This window comes from Chamaea fasciata, unplaced genomic scaffold (assembly GCF_029207755.1).
Source record: "Chamaea fasciata isolate MVZ Bird 193981 ecotype frontalis unplaced genomic scaffold, bChaFas1.0.hap1 SCAF_12, whole genome shotgun sequence".
Classification (NCBI taxonomy): Eukaryota; Metazoa; Chordata; class Aves; order Passeriformes; family Sylviidae; genus Chamaea; species Chamaea fasciata.
The window spans coordinates 19,502,903-19,528,679 of NW_027094097.1; the positions used below are offsets into that span (position 1 = coordinate 19,502,903).

A 25,777-nucleotide genomic window follows, 5' to 3' on the forward strand; every position below is an offset into this window, starting at 1 on the left:
GTCAGTGGCTCGATCTTTTGGGCACAAGGAAGGTAGGAGGTGTGAGAAGCAAAGCCCACTCATCAGTTAAAATTTCAAGAAAATTTAGTGTGAGACAATAGGGGCCAAAGTCAATAAAGCAGAAGGAACAGCACTGCCTGCTTAGCCACACTAGCTGCAGCCAGAGGCACACACCAGTCAACACAACACCCCTTCTATACCCGGGGTATTGCATCAGCCCAATCCGTATTTACAAGCAGTTCTTTGTATTCCAACGTTTTAACAGAGTTCCTTCTCCGTCCGGCCTTTTTGGAGCATATGCGGTTGTCCTAGTCCTGGTCCTTTGTTACTTTTTGACACATTCAACAGGCTTCAATTCCTTCATTGGCTAAATGTTAATATTACAACAATTCTTCACCAGCATTGGTATCACAACAAAAGAATTGAATTAAAAGAACTCTAAACTTTAGCAAAACTTCTTTTACAAAAGTCAACATTATAAAACATACAGTGTTTACTCTAACAGTTGCAAAAGCCAACACTGTAATGTATTTATCATGATGGTGGTGTGGTTTGATGGCTTCTTCTAGATGAGAACCTGTCTTCTCAGCCTGTCTGTCCCCTGAACCATTCCCCATCAAACTCTGATGCATTCCCTCTCTCTTCTGTCCCTGCAGGGCTCCATTGCACCAGGCGAGACGCAAGAGCTGAATTTTTCTTACGTGCCAGGATTACCAGGAGCTTTCAGCAGGACTTACCACCTCAAAGTGGGTGACCTGGAGCCAGAAAGTATCCGTCTGAAAGGAGAAGCATCCTTTCCCGTGTTTAGTGTGAACCTGCCCTGGAACATCAAAGGTGGGTACTGGCTGTCTGCCTCCAGGAGGGGCCCCTCTGGTTTTGTTCCCTACCATATGCCCACGGGGCAGCTCGTGCCCACCTCCAGCAAGCCTGGAGGGTTGCAGGACTCCCAGACCAACTCAAGCTCTCTGGTTGCTTCATGAGTCTTGAGCAAGGATCCCATGTGGGCTCTGTCCCAGAAACCATCCTGCAGAGCTTGCCAGCACATCTGGCAGGGTTCTGAAGGGTGATGGCTAGACTGAAAGGCTTGGGAAAGCTCTAGGAGAGGCTGGCAGGGCTTCTGGCAGGCTCGGATTTGTGTGACATTGCAGGGGATGAGATGCTCCTCTGTGGGGAGGCAGATGGGTGAGGATGCAGAGAGGAGCAGCAGCAGCATCCACTTTCCATAGATGGCTTGAGGGATTTCTTTCTGGAAGGAACCAGTGTTGGGAGGCAGGGACTTCCCAGCTTTAATGGGATTGGCACTTTGCTCACACTTCTCTTTGTGGATGTTTTCTTCCTTCAGGAAATGAAAAGTATGAGGAGCCATTGGAACGGCATGTAAAACAGCAGCAACAACAACGTCAAAGGAAAGAATCAGTTGTTGTGACGAAGACTCAGAGCCCGAAGACTAAGACCTCGAAGTCTCAGCCCCCAGTGACTCCGACCTCAAAGACTCAGACCTCGAAGTCTCAGCCCCCAGTGACTCCGACCTCAAAGACTCAGACCTCGAAGACTCGGAATCCGAAGACTGAGAACCAGAAGCCCGGCTTGCTTGGCTCTGGCGATACAGTAAGAACAGCTGCAGCCCAGTTTGGCACATGCCACCCTCTCTGTGTCACCTGAGCCCCTTGCAGCCCACAGCAGCTTCCTGGTGCCCTGATGGCATTTGGGACCTCCCTGCCCACTTTACAGCCATGTGTCACCTCAGCATTGCCCCTAGGGCTGCCACTCTGGTCATGGTCTCTTCTGGTGTTGCACCAGCTTCCTGGCTACCCCAGGGAGAGATCCTGAAGGCCATGCTCAAGGGATGGAGTTGATGGCGCTTTGAAGGAGATGCAGGTCATTTCTGGGGAGTTTGCTGGTCCCAACCCAAGCCCTGTCAGATTTACAGACCTGTACAGTAGGTGCCTGACTGTGCCCTGGGACTGTGCTGGCCGTGCTCATCTCCACGAGGCACCAGCTTCCAAGCTGTGCCTTTCAAGGCACAAGGCTTCCAAGGCTTTCCCGGTTCCCTTTCAAGACAGCTTTTGTCCAAGCTGCCTTGGTACTGGCTGGGGGCAAGCAAGGATCTGGAGCTCTGGAAGGTTCCTGGCTTGTCTGTCTGCCCGGCCAGATCAGCTTTGCCAACAGTGGCTGGGCAGGCAAAGATGTGGGAGTGACTTCCCTGGAGATGAGGTCCTGGCTAAGAGCAGGCGGTGTCACGGACATTGAGCAGCCAGACAGGAGGACCCCACAGCCCCTCTCAACAGCAGCAGGGTGGGATCCTTTCTCAGGTGCAAGCTGGGCCTTGGGAAGGACCTTTGCTAAGCAGCCACTGTCTTCCCTTTTCTCAGACAGACACCCAGGCGCAGATAAAGATGGCAGAGAAGGCTGGTTTGGAGGTGCAGCAAAAGCTCTCATCCCATCTCCCGAAGAGCGGGTTTCCTGACAAGGAGCTGCTCCAGAGTCTTATCAAGTGAGTAAGGATTCCCATCCCCATCTTCAGGTGCCCCGTGGGGAACATCCAGCAATGTCTCCTTCTCCTGAGAGCTCCTTGTGTCTGCACAGCTGGGGAATAGCCGGGGACTTCAGAAAGGGTCTGGTCCCGGTGGCTGACAGGCTACATCTGAGCAGAGGAGTGTCCTCCCTTCCCCAGCACCACGCTGAGCTTTGGACTGCTCGGCTCCCCACAGGTGTGGGGTTCTGTCCCTGCAGCTGAGGGGACCCAGCACAGACCTTCAAGCCCTTCCAGGCCACATAACTTCTGTCCCTGCTGACTAGCTCTAAAAGAGACAACTCCCAGCTGATGTCTTGGTTCCAGCTAACAGAGCACACGAGACGAACGGAGAAGGGAACTGCACATGTCAGCAAACACTTTAAAATGCAGACTCAGATGGCTCGAATCCTGGTGGGGTGGCAGGGCTTATCTAGGTTCCTTGGTCTGTTCCCTTTGCGCCATCATGATGCAGCACAAGCACAGGAGGCTTCCATTCAGGAGGAAGATGCTCTGCAGAACAGATCATGTGATCTGGTTGCAGAACAATGAAGATTTCCGGTGCGGGCAAATCTTTCTTCTAGGCCCTGAGGCAATTTCAGGCTCAGGCTGTACACGAGGCTAAGCAGTTTCATTGAGACCAGTGGAGGCCCAGTGTACTCACCTCTACTGGCTTTTCATGGCAGAGGAGCTGCGACCAGTGTCCATTTTAAACTAATTTTAGTTTCAGCTACCATGGGTAGCTGATAAAACCTAGGACCTGCACTCCTCCTGATTTCCCAAAGTCATTGCCAGGTGATCAGGCCTCGGGTTTCGTATGCTTGAGCTGAGTTTTTACAGCAATGAATACAGAATTATCCCCTTTATTTGTGTCTTCCATCCACTGAAGCTGTAGCCAGGCTGTGGTTTAAGGACTGTCCTTACTCCTTCTTCCAGCATTGAGCCGCTTGAGTATGTCCTGGACCTGGGGTCTGTATTTAAGGGCTGCACTGAGAGACGCACTCTGGAGATCACCAACCCTGGGGAGATGCTTTTGTCCTTCCGGATGGATGTGTCTGTCCTGCAGGACACAGGTAAGCAGTGCTGGAGACACTTCCTGTGGGCTTGAAGAAGGTGTCTCAGACAGATTAGCTTAAACCACTGAACTTGGGGAGGTTTTTGAGCTTTTTCTTCTCAGTGGCCCTGCTGGGAGCTTCAGAGTCTCAATTCTCCTGGCCAGCCATGCCCAGGGACCTGGCCTGCCTGTGACTGCCCTAACGCTTCAGTGCAGGGGCCAGATGGGCTCATCAGCCCGGTCACCTCTCAGCATCTTCTGCCCTTGGCTCCCACCAGCATGAAGTTTCTTTGGGCACTCTGTGGGCTTGTTTTGTGAACCAGTGGGGTCTGCTGTGTTTTGGAAGTGCTTTGTTTGGAGTTCACGCCGTCACCGCACTTGTGTTAAGCCTTTATTGAGGAAACAGCCTGTCGGATCCTCTGGTGGATGAAAAGAGGCTTCCAAAAGAGGCCTTGAGGCAAGGCTGTGCTTCCATCACACAGAGGCTCGCTGTGTCTGAGGGCTGTTCACCGGTGCCCTCTTTTACGTTTTTGTCCAGGTCACCGCACGGCAGGGGCGTTTTCCCAGACCTCTCAGCCAGGACACCTGTAGGGCCTTAAACATGCTTGTGACACATTTCATGTTTCTTGTGTATCTCAACTGCTTTGTTTTCATCTGTTCAAGGTTTCAGTGTGGACCTGGACCAAATGGAGGACCTGCCTCCCAGGCACACTGTGACATTTGAAGTGTGCTTTGAAAGTGCTTGCCGCCCACAGGGTGACGTGGATGTGCTGCTGCCCATCAAGGTACCACAGCTCTTGGGGCAGGCAGCAGGCTGGGCACCGCAGCAGCTGTCACCTGCACCCTCCGCTGAATTCTCTGTCCTTCTCCAGGTAGAAAAAGGCCCCAGGTCTCACATCCGCCTCCATGCCGCTGTCGTTGAACTGTCACTCAGACTTTCAAAGAACACTCTGAAGTTCTCGGATACCCTCGTTGGGCAGTGCCAGACTGAGACAGTCCGGCTCTACAACTGGTTCCATGTCCCCTGCACTTGGTTTATTACTGGCATCCAGCCTGTAATGGAGGTAAAGCACGGGCAACATTGAACACGTAACTTCTTGGTTGGGTTTTCTTTGTGTCTCTTGCCCTTTCTACTCCTGTGGCTGCCTGAGCACTTGGGTCTACAGCGTGTTTGAGGAAGCTTCTGAGGGTCAGATCAAGGCTGGTTTGCCTGGACCTGTTCCATTAGCTGATGCTTTGCTTTTCTAGCACCTTCACCCATTCGCCCTCCTCTGAGGACTCTAGTTCCCTCTCTGCCTGCCCTGTCTACAGGTTTTCCCTCCAGCTCTAGGCTATGGGGGCCACGCTTGTTTTGGCTGTGGGTGCTCTCAGCACCGTATCAGTGTCTCAGAGCACTGCAGGAACTGAGGCTCTGTCCTCGCAGACCCAGGAGACCTGACAGGATTTGTTTCTGTGCCCAGAGCAATCAACGCAAACGCAGGACACCAGCCCTACCTCAGAAGAAGCAGGCACTGGAGGATGAGCCCTGTCCCTTTGAAGTGATGCCCTGCAAAGGAACCCTTGATGCAGGAAGCTGGCAGGACTTGAAAATCCGGTTTACACCGAAGGAGGAGGTGAGATTGGCAGGTGTCAGCCCAGGAGGCCGAAAGGAGGGCCTGGTGCCGAGAGTGTGCTCTGAGCTCTGCCTTGGCAGGGAGCTTTCTGCAGGCCCCGTACTCAGCTACTCAGCGTGGCTCAGTTCACCCCACAGAGCATTGCCGTGAGATGTGCTTTGAAATGCCCACAGGGAGCTTGCACAGAGAGCATCGGGGCTCTGTGGCTGCCTCTCGGCACACGGGAGGGATGCGCCCAACTCCCCTCAGCCTCCCCCTTGCCCGGCTGTATTTGCAGCTGCGACACTCGGTGCAGAGCAGCTGCACACTCGCAGAGGATAATCCTGGAATGGTCAGTCTAGGCTCATCCTGCTGCAGAACTGACAGACAAAACAGCCACCAGACACCTTCCTGGGCACAGCAGGACAGTCACCTGTAGTGCTGTGCTTCCAGCAGTCCCTGGGGCTCTGGCCTGCCTGCACATTCCCATGCAGCTGGGGATTCAACTTAAAGGATGGAGCGTTCCCAAAAGTAGTTTGCCTGTGGCCGCTGGGTCTTGGAAACTGACGGCCTGTACCGGTATGGACACAAGTGCTTCTGTGCCTGCAGGCAGTCCCAGGGATCTTTTAATTGCTCCAGAGACATAACCATCTTGTGTCTGGCTTTGACCAGAGCCAGACACTAAGCAGAGAAGATGATCCTTATTTCTAGCCGGTGAGAGCTCATTTGCCTCTCTCCTGGAGCTGGCGTTTGCCTGATGCAGCAGTGCCAGGACTGTGTCTGGACACTGTAACCCCGAGGGCCCTTCTCATGAGCACTGCGCTCCTGCATGGCTAGGTGAAAACATCTGACAGTCCATTGTAGATCCATCTGATACCCAAATACCCAGTTACAGTGCACACCAGGATTCCTCCCAGTTACTCAGCCCCAGGCTACTACAGACGCTGTAGTCCCTGGCGTCAGTAAATACCTGGTGGTTTCCATTCACCTTGGAGGGACTGGTAACACCCTGACCTTGGAGAAAGCGTTGTATCTGGGGTCCCGTCACCTGGGACTTCATGGATGAGTTTTCTTCACTTTTCTCTTTTCAGAGGTCTTACAAGAATAAGCTGAAGCTTAAAATTTGTGAGAGCAGCAATTGCTTAATGCTGCACCTGTCAGGACAAGGTCTGGAGCCACGGCTGGAGTTCAGCCCCCCAGCACTAGAGATGGGATGGGTGCTGGTGGACAGCGATGGAGTGCAGGCCACAGTGGTGGTGAAGAACCCATGCAACTTCCCCATTGAGTTTTACTCCCTGGATTTTGATGAGCAGTACCTTGAGGAGGAGAAGGTGAGAAGGCAGGTCTGGTCCCCATGTACATGCTGCCCAAGCTTCACAGCACTCCAGCATTCCCAGGCTTGTTCCAGGGAGACGGAGGCAATCCCCAGGGAAAGCCAACTCTGCTGACATGCTGTGGGAGGACTTCAATAGTTTGTGTTGTTGGGAGGAAGAGAGGAGACAGAAAACGGGTTTGTTGAGCGTGTGTGATGAAAGGCCAGAGAAGGAATCTTGCGGATGGTTTCTCTTCCCTGCGCACACAGATCCTGCGGACGGCAGTGGGGTCTGAGTACCAGAAGAAGTTTCTAATGCCTCCCCGTGCCGTGGGCGAGACGCTGCCCCCAGAGCTGCTGGAGTACTATGAAGCACAGAAGAGGCTGAATGCACAACAGGAAGAGGTCAAGGCCATGGCAGAGGCTGAGGCTGAGGCTGAGGCCATGGGCAAGACAGAACCAGGTCAGGAAAACAGTGAGGGTTTGGCAGTGTCTGTTTTGACTGTGGTCGCAGCAGGGAGTCCAGCCCATATACCCTGAACTCTGTCACCTTCAGGGAAAGCCCATGCTTTTAAAAACTGCCTGTTCCCCAGCTTGGTGGAGGAACTCTTGGGTGAAGGACTGGGGCATCCTCTACCAACCCTGAGTGTAGCCAAAGCAAGCTCCTATCTGCCTGCCATAGACTGGGGAAATAATCGGGATATTCCACAAAGACTAGGATTGGATGAGTTCTTCAGCCAGTAGAACCAGGTCTAATATCACTGGCTCTTTTATATTTGCACTTTCCTAGCAACAAAAGAACAAGCTCATGTTGCTTTCACCAAGTCTCCTTTTCCGGGATCTGAGCAGATTGGGAGGATGATGAGGATCAAAGGTAGGCAGGAGGCTGACCTTTTCTCCTGGTTTTTCACTGCAGCACATCACAGGGCTGTCCCATTCTATCCTGAGGCCATGGTGAAGGCGACTGGGAATCCTGTCTCTCGAGCTGTCATTCGCCACCTGGGCATTGACCAGTCTTCAGAGAGGTGTGAAGCACAGCAGGACAAAGGGATTGTTGTCATTGTCCACGGGCCACCCCTGGCAGGTATGTGAGCTGCAGCCCTGGGCTGCAGGGAGAGGGGCAAGCAGGAGAAATACATCCTGGTGGACCTTGGTGCTTAAGGCAAAGACCTCAGCCGAACAGGAGGTGGAGATGATCCTCCTGGCTCTAGAATTCAGAGCTGGTAACCACACTCCAGCTGCCTCCCTCATGGCCTCCCCTGGAGGGACACTTGATTTCCCCCTGTTCTTTTAACTTTGAAATCTTGTTGGAGATTTTTCCAGGGCCTGTCCCTGTAATGCCTCATGTGCACGTGTCACCAAGCAGTCCTCCTCTCTCTCTCAGGAAAGACAGAGATAGCGGCGGCCCTGTGTCACCATTACGACGCTGCTCCCTTGTCCCTTGACACCGTGGTGAAAGAGGCCATTGCCAATGATGGCAGCCAGGCAGGGCTCCGTGCCCGGGAGCTTTGCACCGAGGCTGCCATGGAGCTGAAAAGCAAAAACAAAGGTAATGCTGGTGAGGAGAAATGCCAGACCCAGAGCCAGTGCTTGAGAAACCCACCATGACTGTCCACTTCTGCTCACTCAGAGCAGCAGTTTTTCAGTCCTTGGGTCTCTTAGGGAACATGGGTGAAGTGCATCTCTGGCTGGTCTTCAAAAAATAAAAAATCAATTTTAAGGGCTCAGTCGGGGATTCTTTGACATCCCCCTTTGCTTGCCATGCTTGGCACATGTTCATTTTTCTAAGGGTGGTGAAGCATGCCCGTCTCTTTCCCAAATATTTTCTATTTCCTCAAAGCTGAATCAAGCTTGCTTCTCATGGGCAGCAGGCAGAACTGCTGCCCACTTTACCAAGGAAAAAGCCTTCTGAAGTGGCTCATTACGCACAAGAGGACTGGCTATGAGTGTAACCTTGCGAACAAGAGGAAGGGAAGGACAGCCTCCCAGAGGAATTTCCAATCAGAGACGTGCTCCAAATGAGCTCTTGTCTCCCGAGATTTACCTGTGCTCACTGTCAGGTTACACAGCTCGTGTATGTTGGGCTGTTCTCCATGTGAGACCAGAGACTTTTAGGAAGCTTACTGGGCAGCTGGTAGCCTGAGCTCTGCAGGGTGAGGCCAGACCTGCCACAGTGCAGGGGGAAGTTTTGCATTGCTCACTTTTGAAGCTGGCTGGGTTGGGAGCTGGCGGAAGGAAAAGGAGTCTGTGTCCCAGCAGGGTTTTCCCACAAGGAGCATTTAGCTTCAGCAGAGACGGCTGGTGCAAGCGGGGCAGGGCTGCAAGTCTCCACATGAGAATGCAGGATGGGTGCAGTGTATGGAAACAATGGTCCTGGAGGACAAATCCTTGGCTTGATCCATGGGGAACTCCTGTGCAAGCAGTGTCACCTGCATGCACAGTTGTTAGGAGGGACGTAGTGCTGGCTTTAAAATCAAGTATGGGATAGCGTGCTGGTAAGAGAAGCAGGGAGGGAGCTGCTTCTGAGTGTTGCCAGTGCCCAGCAGACTGGGGAAGAAGTGCCAGGTTCCTTCCAGGGTCCAAGGCTGTGCCCATTGTGGTGAAAGGTGCCTACTTGCTTTTCAAAGCCCTCCTGAACCATGTGTCCCCTATGCAGCTAAAAAGCGTCAGCACGCCATTCCGGCCAAGAGAAGGCAAGCCTCCCAGGAGAAAACGAACAAGAATTCCAAAGGCAAGAGCGCACCAGCACAAAAGAAGACGGAGCCAGCCAGCACACCCGAGGTAAACACGATCTGCCTGGGTTGGTGCCTGGGACCTTTGCATTGTCTGTGAGATGGGCAGGGGCTGCTTACGGTGGAGGCTCTGTGCCAGCCAGGGCCTGGTATGTGGATCCATTGCACCAGGAGTTTGCAGGCTTGGGTCTCTGCTGGCCAGGGGATGGGTCCTCCAGGACCATCCCCTGGAGCCCCCAGCCTGCACTGCAGGGTTGTTCTAGTCTCCACTAGTGAGGAACCCCAGCTGCAAGCCCAGCAGTGGGAGTTGTTCAGGGCTTTCCAGCAGGGTGTATTTTCCTTACAATGGTCCACATTACAGTTCACAGTTTCCACTGCTCCTGCACCGCAGCAGCTGAACATCACCAGCAGTTGTGGGGAAGAGCTGAACTGCCTGAGCTGTGTGCTGCCCGAGGACCTGCTGGTGGAGATCCTCTGTGAGAGGCTGAAGGTATGTGGGGTGGGGAAAAGGAGACATTCCTGCTCCGGAGAACAGGCAGTGAGGTACAACTCGGAGAGGAGGAGGAGGAGGAGGTCTGTACATGCTCTTGGAGGATCCTGGCCTGTGTGCAGGGAACCTTGGGGGAAGCTGCAGATGCCCTTAGTTGGCAGAGCCTAACGACAGACACAAGCTGCTCTTAGCTAATGCACCTGGAACAAGGACAGCTGGTGCCCTGTGACATCTGGGTTTACTGTCCAGCTGTGAGCCCCCTGTGTGCAATGGCTGACTTACTCTTCCCTGTATTTGCAGCACGAAGATTGCTACAAGGGAGTGGTCTTTGATGGCTTGGAGAGCCTCTTTGCAAGAAGCCTGGAATCTTCTCTGCTCTGTATACTCAGAGCTGTCAAGAATCGCCATTATATCTACATGGTGAATGTGCATCAGGATTATGCTTCTTGGAAAGCCAAGAAGGAAGCTGAAACACAGAGGAAGGAGGATGAAAGACAGAGGGAAGGTGAGATATGTCTGTCCCTCTCAAATCTTCTCTCTCAAGCCCTCAGACTTATCTCTGTGTGTCTGGGTTTGCAGCAGAGCTTGTAAGAAGTGTTTTTATTCATCTTTCCACCTTCTGCCTCTGTAACCACACTCATCTCAGAGTTGCAGGAGACTGGAGGCTTTAAGACACCTTAATCTCTAACGTTAAAGCTTGGGCACAAGTTCAAGCTCTTGTAGCTCAGTGACAAACAACTGTCCTCAGCCCTGGTGCACTTAAGCCAGGAAAAGCGCAGGAACTCACTGCCTGGCCATAGTTCGGGGGATTGTCTGAGTTTTGGAGCAGGGATATGAGCTCCCCAATGTCTCCTGGTGTGACAGGCTGGGTTGGGAAAAGCTGTGAGTCCTTGCAGCTGACCCAAAGCACCCAGCTGTGCTTGCTGTCACTCATGGTTTCTGCTCTGGTTTGTGCTAAAGAACTGCAGCGGGAAGAAGCTCTTCAGAGGAACAGAGAACGTGCCTTGAGAATGGATGAGGAAGAGTATGACGCCCTCCCTGAGGAGGAGAAAGCTGCCGTGGATAAAATAATACAGGAATTGAACCATATGCGGAGGGAGAGGTGAGTAAGCCTTCCACGGGTTCCTGCTCGGGGTAGTGTCCCCGGAGGGTTTCCCTGCTCCAAGGACTCTGAGCTCAGACATGTTTGATAGCAAAGGCCAGAAGCAACACAGGGATGGCCACTCTTAGCTGCCTGGCTCCCAAGGGAGGAAGGACCTTCTTCTGCTGAGATAGAACATCTTCTTCTCCATGGTGAGCCCTCCCAGCTTAGATGCTGCCTGCAGGGAGCTGGGCTCTGGGCTTGCCTTGGCACTGCCTGTAGAAGTGTCTTTAAGTCCATGATGTTGATTCACACCTTCTTCATCATCTCCCTTCTTCACCAAAACAGTGGGATTGTGGTATGGGCAGGTGGGGGGCACAGACAAACCCTTGGTTTGGGTCCTGGTGCTGCTACAGTTGAAGTCCTTGCAATGCTGATGTGCCAGGGATCCTTATGTTGGGACACCACCCATGAAAGCTCGTGTCCTTTAGGCACCCCTTCAGCTGCAGCAGGAGACAAGCACAGGAGAAGCTCAAAGAAGGCAGCCCAGCTCAGGACACATAGGAAAAGTGTGGAACTGGGAGGGGAGGCTGCTTAAAGCAAGCCTGTGTATCAGGACTTCTTTCAGCCCAGGCTGAAGTTGATTTCATGCGGAGGAGATGGACAAGGCTGCTTCCAATTGTTTCCATGGCAGAGAACACCAGTTTGCCTTGGTCACAGCTGGGTTCCAGCTGGAAACCTGGCTGACAAGAGCCTGTCTTGCAGGAGAGGAGTTCCTGCAGCCTTTGCTTTCTGACTGATAGGATTATTCTCATTAAGGAGCAGGCTGTGCCCAGGGAGGAGGGGGCTGATTGAGTCGAGAAAGAATGGCAGAAGGGATAAGGAGATGTTAGCAGGTTGTGATCTGGTTTAAACTGGGAAATCAAGAGACGAAGGGAGTTCTCAGGCATCTGTGCAGAGAGCTGGTGGCTCAGCCTTTGGCAAGTGGGCTAGAGGTGTTTGGGTGTGCCTTAAGAGGGAGGTTGCACAGTTAAGACCTTATGATGGCAAGGCTTAGGTTCAGCGGGTCCTGGAGGTCCCCTTCCACCATTCCCCTCCCTTGGGATGTTCCAGGCCTCTGTGGGTTGAGGAAAATTCACAGAAATGGTCTTGCAGTTCTGCCTGGCCTCAGGGTCAAGGAATAAAGTGCAGGGCCAGCCAGGACTAGCGAGCCCAGGTTTCTGGTGGTGACTCTTAGCAATGTTTTCTCTTTTGTTTCCTGAAGGGAGCAGCAGCTGCTGGCTCAAAAGCTTGAGGAGGAGGCAAAAGCCTTAGAGGAGGAAGAGAGACAGAAGGAGGAAGAGAGGCGGAAGGAGAAAGAAAAGCAGAAGAAGGGCAAGCAGCCTACAAAACCAGAGAAGGGGAAAACCAAAGCCCCAGAGACGAAGGAAGCCAAAGCCCCAGAGAAGAAGGAAAGCAAAACCCCTGAGAAGGGAGAAGCCAAAGCCCCAAAGAAGGGAGAGGCCAAAGCCCCAGAGCAGGAGGAAACCAAAGCCCCAGAGCAGGAAGAAACAGAAATCTCAGAGGACCCAGCTGAGATGGAGAAGAACTTGATCCTGAGGTTTCAGATCCATGAGTTTTCACAGCAGAACGTCGCACAGGTTTTCTCCTACTGGGACAGGGTTCAGGGTACCGTGGAGTTACCTGTGATGAAAAATGGAAACAAGGCACTGCCTTCAGCTGAAAACAAAGGTCAGGAGACCAGTAAGCCTCAGGAGAAAGTGGAGAAGAAGAAGCCCGCACAAAAACACAGACGCCAAAGCCATCCTCAGTCACCTCGGCTGAAGACTCAAGGCCAAGTTGCAGGAGAGGCAGTCAGAGTCGGGGTGCCGTGCCTGGACATCCAGTTCACAGATCCAAAGGCCATGTTTACAGAGATCCTGAGCAGTGGGAGGCTGCCAACGGAAGACGAGGTAAAACCCTGCAAGGCTCAGATCTTGAGCTTGCCGTGGTCTTGGGCCCTGGAGCATTGTGTCCTCCCAGGGGATAATGGCACAGAGCCTTTTCCAGGCGCCTGATGATGTTCCATAATGACTCTGTAAGTATCTGTGTGGATGGGGAGGTCATCACCATCCCTCAGATGGGCAGAAAGTGGAAGTGCTCTGTGTACAAGTATCCCATCTGTTCAGAGTTTCCCAGCCTGGAAATCATTATAAACGGTCCCGGGACAGGGCAGCTCATGGTCATTGTTTTTTCAGCTGAGACACTCAGGAGAGATTTCTCTGCTGGTCCTGCTTGTAGCTCTTGCCTCTGCTCTGGAGCCTGCTCACCCCACTGGGCATAACAAAGCGTTTGTACTTCATGATTTTGTAAATCAAAAACCCCATTGCCAAAAGCTCGGTGCCTTTAAAGAAGGAATTGTGAGGATGAAGGTGACAGAAGTATAAACAAGATTTTTCTCTTCTGTTTTAGATGCTGAGACATCTGGGACTGCATCCTGAGGGGCCTCCGCTGCCCCCTGCGTTTGTCCTCTCCGTAGTCAACTACCCAGAGGAGCGCTTGGGCTCCGCAGAGCACGTGGAGCTCTTCACCATTGAGGCACCGGGAGGTGCTGCTATGGAAGATGATCTGGTGGGTGCTCCAGTGGTGCTGGCACTGAAGGTGCCAGGGCAGAGGGCAGGCTAGATGAGGGCATGGGGGACAGGTTGGATGGAGAAGGATCGTTGTGGAGAGGGAGTGAAGATGTGGTGGGGCCATGTGTCAGCAGGTCTCCTTTCTGTCAGGTATGGGAAAAAAGAGACAGCTCTGCTGGGGACAGAGCAGTTCTGTAAGACAAGTGGGAGGAGATCACTTCGAACCAGCAACTCCCCTTGAGGAGACAGTCCTGAGTCTGAGAAGGGGGGTCCCAGGCAAAACAAACACCAATAAGGAAGACCAAGTCCATGGGCATGTGGACTTATTTATTCGTTCTTCCATTGGTTAAAAAACTCCATTTTTGCTTTCCAGGATGGGGATGTCTCAGGGCTCACCTCTCTCTCCCTTTTCTCTCTCCCCTTAGGCCAAGGCCCGAGATGTGAAGGGAAGTTCTGCTGAAGGCCAACCAAAGACGGATAAAGAGGCCAGCAGAGACAGCTCTCTAAAGGACAGCCAGGTCTCCACACAGAGAACAGAACATCTCCGGGATTCCTCCACAACCAGACCCAAAAGTACACTGAAAAGTGCCTCAATCCCCACAGAATTCCTCAGGTGAGCTGCACGGGGGGAGGTGATGCCTCTGCTTCTTGGCCCTCTTGCCAAACAAGGTCCATCGTCCCCAGCTCCACAGCGACCCTGTGCCAGTGCCTCCATGGGATGGCGAGCGCACCCTCCTTGTTTGATTTGCTCCTTAGCAATGTCTGAAGCCTCCTCTTTAATTGCCAGGCTGAAACGGTACCGGTGGATAGTGCCTGCCCACGGTGAGGTGGAACTGAAGGTCCACTTCTCCACCCAAAAGCCATGGAAGTTTGAGCAGACACTGAGGTTTGAGCTGGTGGGCACAAAGCGCCAGTACGAGCTGCCCTGCAGTGTCACCGGCCTGTACCCCAGCATCAGCCAGGACCCACGGTAAGGCTGGCCCCCGGCAGCCTCCCACGCTGCTGCCCCTGAACTCACAGCAGGGCTGCCCCTTGGGGCTTCTGGCCTGGGCACATCGTGCTGCCTGAGGTCGTCCAGCATCTCTTCCTTCCTGTGCTGGGAGCTGGGAAGGCAGGTGGTACCTCAGCCACCAGGAAGGGGTATGGTTTTCTGACTACATTTCCTATTTGGAGCATCTCATAGCTCCTCCTTCTCCGCTTTCTCTGCCCAGGCTGGTGTTTCCACAGTGGAGGAAGACCATGGAGGCAGATGAAATCATCTTCAAAGAATACGTTGAGAGCACAAAGCAATTCCACTTTGGACCGCTGCTGTGTGGGAAATCAAGAGAGTGGTATGTGCTCCCTGCTGGGCCTTGTACTTTCCTGGACACGCTTGGAGAGCCATGCTGTCCTGGTGGCACAATCCAGGGCAGTCCCGGCCAGAGTCCTGGGAGACACGGGTTTGCAGGGCCACGGGTGTGTGAACTTGAGCAGATAAGGGGCACGTGAGCCTTGGAGGAGCTGCTCTGCCTACCCAGTGGGTGCCTTGGTGGCTGCCTCGGTGGCCAGAGCCACATGCTGCTGCCAGTCCAAAGGTGACCTGGGGGCAACTCCTGTCCCCCTCTACATCCCAGTTCAGCCCTTAGGAAATGAACTTTCTGGTGGTTTTTGAAGTGCTTTGAGCTCTGCAGGTAGCCTGATTGAGCAATTATTCCGTGGACAGTTTTTCAAACCTTTCATTAATCTGTAATTATTAGTAAGATTTTATGGCTGACCTGCCAATGGGTGTCAGGGGGAGCGTAGAGCAGGAATTACATCTTCCTGTAATGACATTGCATCCTCACTGCTGGATGAAGTCCACCTAAACACGTTGTCATTGAAGCTATTGCATATTTCTACTTCTACGGTCACTTCTTAAAAAATAATATTTAACATTAAATTCTTGTCCCCATGGGATCTCTGGAAGACTAGGTCAATTTTGACAACCCAAGGAAATGAAATCGAAATAGTTTAAAATACAGACAATCTTTAGACAGGTTGATGGATGATCTGGGATTTCTGTTTGCCTCTTTAACCCTTTCACTCCAAAGTCATTTCCACACCTGAGAGAAGGGTTATTTTTTATCTTTTGGCATTCCTCTTGGGAATTGATGCTTTATATTTCTTTCTCAGACTTTGAGCTAACCCATGAAATCCAAAGCAGTTGCATGACTTCTATGAAAGAGATCAGCTAAACTCTTTTTCCAAAAGCTTTTCTTTATACCATGCAGGGAAAGAAAGAAGGGGAAAGAACCCATGCGCCTGGTCTCCTGTTATTTTTCTAGGCACCTTTGAATGTACATTGTATTAAAAACCCTTGAAGTGGCCTGAGCATCATCAGGCTTCAGGGGTGGAGGCACCGGGTACAGGGAAAGGCACCAAAGTAAGGCAAGGATGAGTACATGCTCATGCCCCTGACTGGGATCCATTTCCCTCACTTGTTTGTTAGAGCAGGATCTCCCAGCACCGCTTCCTTGGGTGCCCACGGTGCTTTCCTCCATGTGCGGCACAGGCAACAGTTTCCTCTGCAGCCTTTTCCCCTTTTGTGGACAGGTACAAGGCCCAGAACAGTCACAGCAACAAGGAGACTATAAACATCCTCAACAACTCCCCCACGGACGTAGAGGTCCAGTTCACCTTTGAGAAGGACATGAAATCAGATACATTCCTTTTGGACCCTCCCAGCATGACCCTGAGGCCAGCGGAGAAGCGGGTAGGTGAAGGGCAGGTAGAGCAGGCACCGCAGAAGTGCCCAGGGGCTGCTCCTCCTGCTCACACGCAGTGCTCTTTCTATTTCTTTCTGTGGGGCTGGGTGCAGGAGCTGACCATTTGGGCATACCCCAGTTCCCCTGGCTTCCTGGAAGACAGATTGATCTGCTGCATTGCGAAGAACCCGGAGCCAGTGGTCTTCAGCCTGTGCTGCCACGGGGTGCACGTGAAGCTGGACGTCAGCCCCCTGGAGCTGTCCTTTGACAAGCTCCGTCTGCACAGGTCAGTCATCCCACAAGCACTCCAAGACTGGTGACAAAGAGAAAACCTTTAACTCTGGTTTCCAGGGCATGGAGCTGCTCCAAGGGCCGTGGATGGAGCTGCATTCAGTGGTGAGGCTGGTGTGACCATCCAGCAGCTGATGCCAGGTGCCTTCCTGTCTCTGCAGGACTGACAGCAGGACCTTGGTCCTGAAAAACGACACCCTACTGCCCATGGCCTGGCAGCTGCGTGGGCTGGATGACCTTGTTGAGGACTTCTCTGTGTCACAAGATAGAGGCATCATTGCTCCCCGCTCAGAATTTGAAGTGACACTGAATTTCAAGGCCAGGCAGATTGGCAGCATTAAAAAGATCCTGCGACTTGAGGTGAGAGGGACTGTGCCCTGCCTGGCAGAGCAGCCGTGCGCTCTTAGGGACAGAGTCAGGAAGAGCTGCACCTGACAGACACAAGGGTGCTGTGACCCCAAATTCTGCCTCTACACAGCGTTTGCCAGAACGTGCAGTGCATCCACATCCCCCCAGATAACCAGACGCTGCGTCCTGAGCCTGTACCACAACCACCTTGTCCCTGTGAGTGGCTGAAGGTTGTTGTTTGGTTGTACAGACTGCAGCGTGATCTCTACATTCCTCCTGGACTTTGTCTGAACCTTCTGCATAGTGCAACAAACTCTCCCCCTGGGATTTTGTTCCCCATGCTTTAGGGGCTGCATTTCCGAGAGAGTGCTAGGTGGTGGCAGAGGGTTGTCAATGGCACCTGCTCTGAGACACCTCACACTTCTTGTGGTTGTTCTTACATCCCTGTGCCTCTCAAGGATGCTTTAGAAGCATCATTCCCTGCTGTAGGAGTGCAGAGTTGGGCTGATAGGGTTTTTTACTGCAGCTGAATCCCACTGGGGCAGCCCACGAGGTGAACAGGTTAGCAAAGCTTGGGAGTCCACCGACGCTTGTGAAGCCTGGGAGGCCATAGGGGAAGCAGCCAGCAGAGACAAGGACTTAGAGGCTGTCTACCAAAAGAATGATCTGAACAGTGTTTGTTTCTTGCTGCCCCAGGTTTCAGACACAGAAAACATCCTGGGGATTGTTCAGGCTGAAAACATCAAAATCTCTGCAAAGGTCTATGATGTTTCTCTGAGGATCGACATGCCTGAAGGTCAGTGGACGCCTCCCAAACAAAGCAGTCCAGGTGCACTGCATTATCTTGGGGGGCGGGCGACCAAACCACATGGGATGGGATGGGATGGGATGGGATGGGATGGGATGGGATGGGATGGGATGGGATGGGATGGGATGGGATGGGATGGGATGGGATGGGATGGGATGGGATGGGATGGGATAGCATGCAAGGATGGCATGGATACATGAAGCACATACCCTGCAAGTGGTGTGGAATAATGCATTGTCAGGGCATTGACAGCCTTAAGTCTCTCCCCTCTGAACTTTGAAGTGTGCAGCTTCATGTGCAGATTGGATTTGGGGGGCTTTGAAACAACAGTGACGTGAACAGGCAGTTGGCAACTCCCACGGGCTCAGCACAGCATATAAAGTAATTTCCTTAGCTACTAATCTTGCAGATATTTTGAGTAAGAAGAGAAAGGGCAGACAAATAGCTGGAAAATACTGTCAAGAAGGGAAACTTGCTGGAAAGGGTTTTGTGTCAAGACCTCCACGTAGTTTGTGACCTGGCGTGTTCTGCAGCTGATAAATACCATTTCTGACCTGGCTCTGCGGGTTTTCTGCAGGTCCAGATGGAAGCTTGGAATTTGGAACCATTAATGTCCTGGATAAGGTGAAGAAAGTCCTGAGTCTAAAGAACAAAGGGGTATATGACATTGAGTACAGGTGAGTCCAGCTGCCTGGTAGTGAGCATTTCTTCAGATTCCCAGGCCTGCATTCTCCCTCTGTCAATGGCTAGAACCTGTTTTCATGCTGGCTACCTCATGGGAAATACAAAACCTGGACTCTCTAATCTCAACTATTTTACTAGAGAATCCAGCCACAAACCAGCAATTCTTCACAGCTCAGCACGAACCCAAAGGAGAGCCCCAAAAATTTCAGCCACTGAAATGATGAGATTCATTGCTTTTCTTTGATGGTCACTTCCTTTCTCTTTCTGAGACTCTGTAAAGAAGTGAATGAAAAATTTTGGTGTCAAGGTTTCATGCCTTAACCTTGTGATTGTCTGCACTCTCTGTCAAGATCCAGGATTCTCTGAGCAGAGCTGAACTCTCCCTTTTTTTTGTTTTTTTCTGGTCCTATGCAAAGTCCTGGCCGTGCTGGTGGTGCCTGTACTTTTAACTGCAGAGATCTCCATTCCTTCCCTTTCTCCCCAGCTTCACGCTGAAGGGTGCAGGTGCCAGCATGCAAGACTTGGCATCCCACTTCAGCGTTGAGCCTCGGTCAGGCGTGCTGACTGCCTCCCAGCCTGGTGTGAATATTGAGATGCTCTTCCACCCCACAAGTGAAATCTTCCTCAAGAACAAACCCATCCTGTACTGCCAGGTGAGCTGCTTGGGCCAGGCTGTGTTACCACTCGACATTTTGGGAGTGTAAACGGGATAGGTGTCGAATGGAAGGAGTGCTTTAACTGGAGAATCCTCTCTCCTACGTACACAAACAAAGTCTTTCAAAACCATTTGGGAGGCTTCTTAAGTGGAGCTGAGCATCTGACTCTGGAGGCGGTGCTTAAACAGGGAGGGGTAAACTGATGGAGGCCTGGGGTGGAGACTGGGGACTGGGGTAGAGGCTGGCCTCTTTGCTGTGTTTACCACCCCTTCCTGTGGACACAGGTGATAGACGGCAGCTCAGGGGAAGGAGGCCAGACTGTTGCCGAGATCCCACTGAGGGTGTCGGCGAGAGCTGTGTACAGCAAGTACAGCATTGAGCCCGCCTCACCCATCGACTTCGGTGCCATGCTCGAGGGCACCAAGAAGACCCAGACTGTCATTCTGGAGAACAAAGGCATGCTCAGCTTCGAATTCTACATCCACCGAGCACCCGAGGATGCATCTGCATGGGAAAGCCAAAGGTACGAGAAGCCCTGCACCACCTTTCCTGTCTGAGGAGGCACCAGCCCATGGCTGGTATGTGGCAGGCAGCCAGGAGACCTGGGCTGTCGTCCGTTTGCATCCCTGGCTTGGGGAGAGGGAGCAAAAAAACGCCGCAGTGTCCCCAGGTGTAGTACAAAGCTGGTGATAGAGCTTCTGTCCAGCAATGGGTGCTGCACTCAGGGAGCCATCAGGAGCAGGAAGGCTTCCCTCCGTGTGGAGGAAGGCCAGCTTTGGCCTCAGAGAAAGGCAGGGGAGCTCAGCATGACAGATACCTCTGCTTTCTCCTCTCAGTTCAATGCAAGAGGAATCTGCTCCATCAGCTGCAGAGGACTCCACGGAAAGGAAATCGAGCTCCTTGACACAGGTGGGTGACTCCTGCTCCCCGACAGTGCTGCTGCTGCAGAGGGATGTGAGAAGATGCTGCTGTGCCCTGGCTGGGGGCTCATGGCTATAGGGCGGGACATGGTCTACAGGATGGAACCCAGGATCTGCTCAGTCCCACTGACACTCCTGTACTTTGGCTCTGACCTGGACTTGTGGGATCAACAGGGGGGAGCAGGTCCTGTGTTTGGTCGCTGCTAGCCAGCATAGGTCTGTGAACACCACAGAAGTAAAAACACGCCTCAGTGAACTCCCAGTCCGCAGAGCTCAGACAACATTGCTTTTTCTTCTTCTAAGTCACTTACCTTTCTCCTGTCCTTTCTCACAGCTATTTCTGCTCTCCTGTGTTACCTCTGGAGGCTGAAGGATCACAGCTACCACCTTCATTCTTTACACTCAAACTCCTTTCTCTCTGCTACTTGGGACAGGCTTGCAGCTCCTCTTGGCTTGTTGGTCTCAGCCTGGGGCTGCCCTTGGGCCATGGAGTCATCCTTCCCTGCCCTGGGACTGGGGTGCTTGGGCCCAGCTGGAGGCCAAGGCGGGACACACTCTTTGCTGGGGTGCTCAAGGCACAGCTGTTAGCCATCAGCCTCTCCTGGAACTTTTTCTGCAGGGTCCCCTCAGTCTTGGCATGTTCACGGTGTCCCCTTGCTCCGGCTCCATCAGTCCGTGGGGCCAGCAGAAGATCACAGTGGAATGCCTGGCAGGGCAGGAGGGGACGTGTGAGGAGCAGCTCTACATTGACATCACGGGCAGAGACCCCAGGGACAATCCCCTTGGCATTCCCTTTACCCTGACTGCCGAGTCCTGCCTCCCAGGTACGTACTGCCCACAGGTTCCCTTGGTCACACCTGCTGCTGATCAGCACCTAAACTTGCTGCTTGGGTAGAGAGGCACGCCAGCCCTGGTGTCCCACCTTAGAATCCTCAGAGGTTCCAGCCCTCTTCAAGTCCACCAGCAGACTCATCCTTCCCAGGCTGAGAGGGATGCATGGAAGGATAAAAGGAAAGCAGCGCTCTCTAAGACCGAGGTTGACTGAGCTCCATCCTCAAAGCCAGCTCCCCCACCCAAGGCTGGGTTTAGCAGTCACCCAGGGCAGAAAGGGTGACTGAGAGGAAAAGCCTCCTGAGAGGCCAGCAGGGTCCAGATAAATTCATCAGCGAGGCTTCTCCTCCATGCTCATCCCTCTGGTCTATCCACAGGACTCGTTGAGGATGTCCTGTCAATCTTTGAGAAGTACCCGATCTGCCGCAGCACTGACCTCAGCCGCAAGCTGCGGTCAGTGGAAGGCGTGGGCTTGTTCATCAGAGACGAGAACAAATTCATCTTCAACAAGGTTCTGGTTGCGCAAGAAGCTGAAGCTCATTTCAGTATCTACAATGCAAGCAGCCTGCCATGTGATGTGGTGCTCTCCATCAGACCCCTGTGTGGAAAGGTAAGAACAGGAGGCCAAGGTGATGGTGTCCCTCTAAAGGCAGTGTGAGAGTCCGTTCTGTTCTCCAGATGCATTGCTTCCTGGGGCCCAGACTAGTCTAGCTCAGTGCAGGTCAAACTGCAGGGGAGAGCAGCAGAGCCAGGGAAGAGTTGTGTTGAGTTTTGCATGTCTCGGGCAAGGTTCTGGCTCACACCTCTGGGTCTTCGGTGGGAGAAGCGAATCCTTCTGAACCTCTCCTGGAAGCACACTCAGAGAGGGGCTGTTATGAACTGACATGCCAGGGCTCAAAGGAGGCATTTCCTCAGGCTCCCTGGCTTTTCCTTCACTTTGAAGGCCAGTTCCAGGTTATTTGCAGGGTTTTCCAAGCAGTGCCCACCTCCCATGTATGCTGGGGCAGCGGCCAGGGCTCAAAACACAGAATGCTTTAGCACAAGGTCAGCGTTCCCTGGGAGGGAGGGAGCCTGCCCAGGGAAACAGGGAGGAGGACACACTGCCTGGGGCTGTTCTCAGTAATGCATTTATGAATAAAACTGTGTCGTGTTGAAAGGTCTTTTCTCCTAACACTGCTCTCTGCGTTCCCCCAAGGATGAAAGCCCTGTCAACAACGTTTTCAAGTTGCATCCGGTCAAGATGTCCATTCAGGGCTCATCCTGTGCTGTTGCTACGGTGACCTTCACCCCACCAGATGAGCAGACCTACGACTGCACTTTCAAGGCTTCCCTTGTCATCCCAGAAGGGTAACTGACTGTGAAATACTGGGGAAGGCTTCAGTGATAGCTCCCTCTCCACTGGGCAGGCACAGGCCTCCTGTTATGTTAGCTCTAATGCTTTCAGTAGCCATAGGCAGAGTACTTGGCATGAGATGATCTGGGAGGCAGTAACTGTTAGAGAAAGCCAAAAAATGAGACTGATGGTTTATCCTTTATGAGGAATTATGAAGACAGGGAAATATTAGGTAGCCAGCTGAAAGTTACTGAGATGTGCTGCAGCTGACTTGGGGATTTCCAGGGACAAAGGCTTAGATGAAGCAGTTCCTGTGCCAGCAGGTCAGCAGTCACAATTTCCTGTGTACCTGTAAAATTAAGTGCTCCTCTGATCACTGTGATTCCCTGGTATTCATTAAGCTATTTTATGTAAGGGACTGGAGCTGGTATGAAAGAGAAGCACAGTTCCTCTGCCCTGGGACCTGTGTAGTGCAGCTTTGACCTGCCCTTCCTCAACCTTTTAGTGGCTGAATTGGAGCAAGAGAAGTCTAATTGCTAATATGCAATTGCTTTCTTACTCTGCTTGGAAATGATCTTTACTGATGGTGACAATGATTTATTTTTGCCTACTTGCTTTTGTACTGCTTTCATGCTGTGCTTTTGCTTGTTGCATGTGTCTCATCTCACTGCAGCCAGGAGATTTGCCATGTCTCATCTGGTGCCTCATTATTTACCTCCTGGAGGGCACGATTCAATTAACTGAAATTATTTTGAATTGTTATTGTGGAGGGCGCTTTGGAACAGAGTCCTCTTGTGAATGGCCCTGAGTGGATTGGGAAGAGCCTGGTGGGGGCTGCGTTGTGTGGTTCAGGAGCATCAGGCAGGGAAAACACTGTGGGTGGCCCTTGCTGCCTCACTCGCCCAGGGAGAAATGGGTTAGTGCCAGCTGAAATTGTTTCTGTGCCTCTCCTGCAGCCCTGCGAACTTTAAACCTCAAATCCTGACCTTCACCATCAGCGGGAAGGGGCATGAGCCGCAGCTGACAGTCGTGAGCCCAAGTGCTTGCAGCAGGAGGGGAAATTCCGTGCTGTGCTTCAAGAGGCTCCGGCCGGGGGAGTCAGAGATGCTCCCCCTGGTCATCCAAAACAAGGGCATAATACCTGTCAAGGTGAGGACCTGCTCAAGGAATGGTCTGGTTTGGGAACAAGTGCTTGTGGCACAGGGGAAGGGTCCCAAAAAACACGGCAGACCTGGGAAGAGGTGTCAGAAATTCTTTTTAAGCAAGTGACTGACATCTGTTCTCCAAGAAGGGAGTTCCTGGAAATTGTGCCTCTAGCCTTTCTTCTTTAAGTTGAACACAGGAAAGGTGGTGCAGTATTTCGCCCCATCTCTCAGGTCACCTTTTGTTCTCATGGACATGGGGTGATTTTCCAGCTCCATTAGATTGTTTTTGATCCCAGCTTACTGCATTTTAAGTAAACTTAGTTGTGGCTTGATTACATTCTGCTCATTACTTTCTGTCCTGTTTGATTCTGTGTCAGGTCCATCCAAATGCCTCTGAGCGCTCTTTTTTCCCAGCTGGTTTGACTTAACTTTTGTGCTAAGTGCTGTTTGTAGTGGGAGAGGTGCTGGGTTCCCATGCGGGACCAGCAGCACTGCGGGGTCAGTCCCTGTGTTCCCACCCTGTGCTCACACCAGTGTCAATGTGCTCTGTGCTCCCTTTTCTCAGTTCATGTTACACCTGGAGGATGAGCACGGAGCATTCCTCTTGAAAGGCAGGGGCTCCACACTTGAGAGATTCTACATTGAAGATGCGGAAGACGACTCTGCTGTACACGGTAAATTCATTAACCATGAAGTGTGATCCTGCACAGAGGGAAAACGTGTGCCCTGCTCTTGGCTTCTCTGAGCAGCAGCCAGATGTTAGACACAGTTTCTTTCCTTGGGCTCTCTGTCCCCCAAGCTTTTCTTGGGGACTTTCTCCTAGCAAGTTGTAAGAAGTTCTTTGGCTCCTCTAGACAAGGTGGGTTGAATTGTGGGGGACTGTCACTACCTCAGTGGACCCTCTGAGGTATTTGCTGCTTGAGGGAAGGCACCAGCCTGAATGGACACAGCCCTTGAGCACACAGACAACCTGCAGAAGCCAAAAGCACTCTCTGGCTCCGCTTTCCACACGGCTGGAGCTGGCTGGAAGCAGATGGAATGCGGGCTGGGCATCAACCTGAGGTTAAGCTGCTTAAGCGGTGATGTGTCTGGAGGTGGCAGTCTTGTGAACACAGGAAGAGGGTCTGGAACCACTGGGGGTAGAACCCGTGCTTAGGAGGCAGCTGATTTCAACCTCTCATTCCTCATACAGCCTATGGAAATATTTCCTCTGTACCGCTGTATCACTTAACTCTGATTTCCGTTGCTGTGCAGAGAGCAAGCCCCCAAAGCCTTTCCTGCTTCTGCATCCTGGGGAATCGACAGAGTTCGATGTCATTTTCAAACCCACCCTGGCTCAACGACTGGAAGGGAGGATTCGTGCCTTAGTGGGGGACAAATACTCTAACAAGACCCTAATAGAGCTGGTGGGCGAAGGCCACCAGGATGAATTCACCCTCGACGGACTGGAGGAAGGTACACAGGAGCGGAATGCTGAGAGCATTCTGAAGAAAGACATCATTGATGGTAAGAGAGGAGAGGCTGCCAAGGTGGAGCAAGGAAGAGGGAAATGTCTGATCATGTGTGTCCTCTCTCTAGCCAGGCCTGGGCTGTCACCCACTGGACTTGGTGGCCTGTGGGCGTGGCAGCCATGCCTGCAGAGCAGTGTGTGCTGTGCTTCATGTGGCTGGCTTAGGGGTGTGTCAGGGTGTTTCCCTGAAAGTGGTGGGCTGGGGAGCCGCCTGGGAAACTCCCTTCCAGAGGGAGGAAGGCTTGGAGCAAGAAAGCATTGAACATACAGGTGTCTGTGCACGTGAAGGGGGGTGGATGGAGCTCCCTGCATGCTGAGGTTGCCTTGTTCTCCTCCTCAACAGCTGTCCGAGCGAATCACATCCAGTTTGGGGACTGTTCTGTTGGAGAGCCCTGCAACAGGACCTTCACCATCACCAACCACACCTGTACGAAGGTCATGCGCTTTGAGTGGGAGGCAAACGCACCATTCCAGTTCTCTCCCAAGGTGAGCGTGGACGGCTCTGCCTTTCCCCATTGCTCAAGCCCTGCCCTGGTGTTCCCAGGAGCTGGCAGGCAGTCCTCACGTACCAGTGTCAGCCCATTCCAGTGCCACGTAGGAGATGCCGAGATGCCAAGTCCCTGGCTTGGCAATGGCTGCCAGCCTTGCAGAAAAGGCTTCATGTTATGGGAGGTGGCACCTTCCATTCATACTTTTGTCTATCAAACTTGACATAAATCCACTCCGACGCGCAGATTCCTGGCACAGCTGCTCACCACATCAGTCCCTTTTGCTGGCAGTCCTGCCCTTGGCAGTGCTTCCAGTTTGGTTTTGACTCCCTGATTCTCCCTAGGTGGGACATCTCCATCCTGGCTGTGCCAAGGACATCACAGTGACCTTGAAATCAGATGTCCCAGCCACCTTCAGGAGGCACCTTGTGAAATGTAAGGTGACCGAGATCAACTCTGAGCTGCCAGGAGGGGAGGTTCAGGACTGCGACAACAAAATGCGCATTGTCACGTGGAATCAAACCACCAGGGAAGAGCCGGCAGCCAGGTGGCCTGAAAAAAGGAAGGTGAGAAGCAAAATGGCAAAAAAAGACAACCCAGCTTCTACAAAAAGAACCACGGTAACCCCCATCATTGCTGGCTGAGCAGCTCTTGC

At 52.6% G+C, this 25,777-nt stretch overlaps 1 protein-coding gene across 1 annotated transcript in view; it reads left to right on the plus strand.

Annotated features, from left to right (window-relative positions):
• LOC136296082 (hydrocephalus-inducing protein-like) overlaps positions 1-25,777 on the plus strand; it is a 73,158-nt gene that overhangs the window by 42,350 nt on the left and 5,031 nt on the right. The window contains exons 27-65 of the mRNA XM_066194906.1: positions 657-834; positions 1,343-1,473; positions 1,552-1,608; positions 2,373-2,494; positions 3,449-3,585; positions 4,230-4,351; positions 4,439-4,630; positions 5,027-5,179; positions 6,250-6,489; positions 6,741-6,933; positions 7,387-7,554; positions 7,855-8,028; positions 9,127-9,236; positions 9,531-9,692; positions 9,993-10,197; positions 10,653-10,794; positions 12,038-12,074; positions 12,111-12,203; positions 12,276-12,725; positions 13,225-13,383; positions 13,811-13,998; positions 14,173-14,355; positions 14,597-14,716; positions 15,957-16,116; positions 16,222-16,394; positions 16,561-16,759; positions 17,444-17,543; positions 18,133-18,232; positions 18,724-18,892; positions 19,180-19,418; positions 19,732-19,804; positions 20,435-20,639; positions 21,024-21,256; positions 21,842-21,993; positions 22,936-23,128; positions 23,690-23,798; positions 24,379-24,630; positions 24,978-25,120; positions 25,467-25,688. Coding sequence (XP_066051003.1) covers positions 657-834; positions 1,343-1,473; positions 1,552-1,608; positions 2,373-2,494; positions 3,449-3,585; positions 4,230-4,351; positions 4,439-4,630; positions 5,027-5,179; positions 6,250-6,489; positions 6,741-6,933; positions 7,387-7,554; positions 7,855-8,028; positions 9,127-9,236; positions 9,531-9,692; positions 9,993-10,197; positions 10,653-10,794; positions 12,038-12,074; positions 12,111-12,203; positions 12,276-12,725; positions 13,225-13,383; positions 13,811-13,998; positions 14,173-14,355; positions 14,597-14,716; positions 15,957-16,116; positions 16,222-16,394; positions 16,561-16,759; positions 17,444-17,543; positions 18,133-18,232; positions 18,724-18,892; positions 19,180-19,418; positions 19,732-19,804; positions 20,435-20,639; positions 21,024-21,256; positions 21,842-21,993; positions 22,936-23,128; positions 23,690-23,798; positions 24,379-24,630; positions 24,978-25,120; positions 25,467-25,688 — 6,438 coding nt within the window. The remainder of the gene's footprint in view (positions 1-656; positions 835-1,342; positions 1,474-1,551; positions 1,609-2,372; positions 2,495-3,448; positions 3,586-4,229; positions 4,352-4,438; positions 4,631-5,026; positions 5,180-6,249; positions 6,490-6,740; positions 6,934-7,386; positions 7,555-7,854; positions 8,029-9,126; positions 9,237-9,530; positions 9,693-9,992; positions 10,198-10,652; positions 10,795-12,037; positions 12,075-12,110; positions 12,204-12,275; positions 12,726-13,224; positions 13,384-13,810; positions 13,999-14,172; positions 14,356-14,596; positions 14,717-15,956; positions 16,117-16,221; positions 16,395-16,560; positions 16,760-17,443; positions 17,544-18,132; positions 18,233-18,723; positions 18,893-19,179; positions 19,419-19,731; positions 19,805-20,434; positions 20,640-21,023; positions 21,257-21,841; positions 21,994-22,935; positions 23,129-23,689; positions 23,799-24,378; positions 24,631-24,977; positions 25,121-25,466; positions 25,689-25,777) is intronic.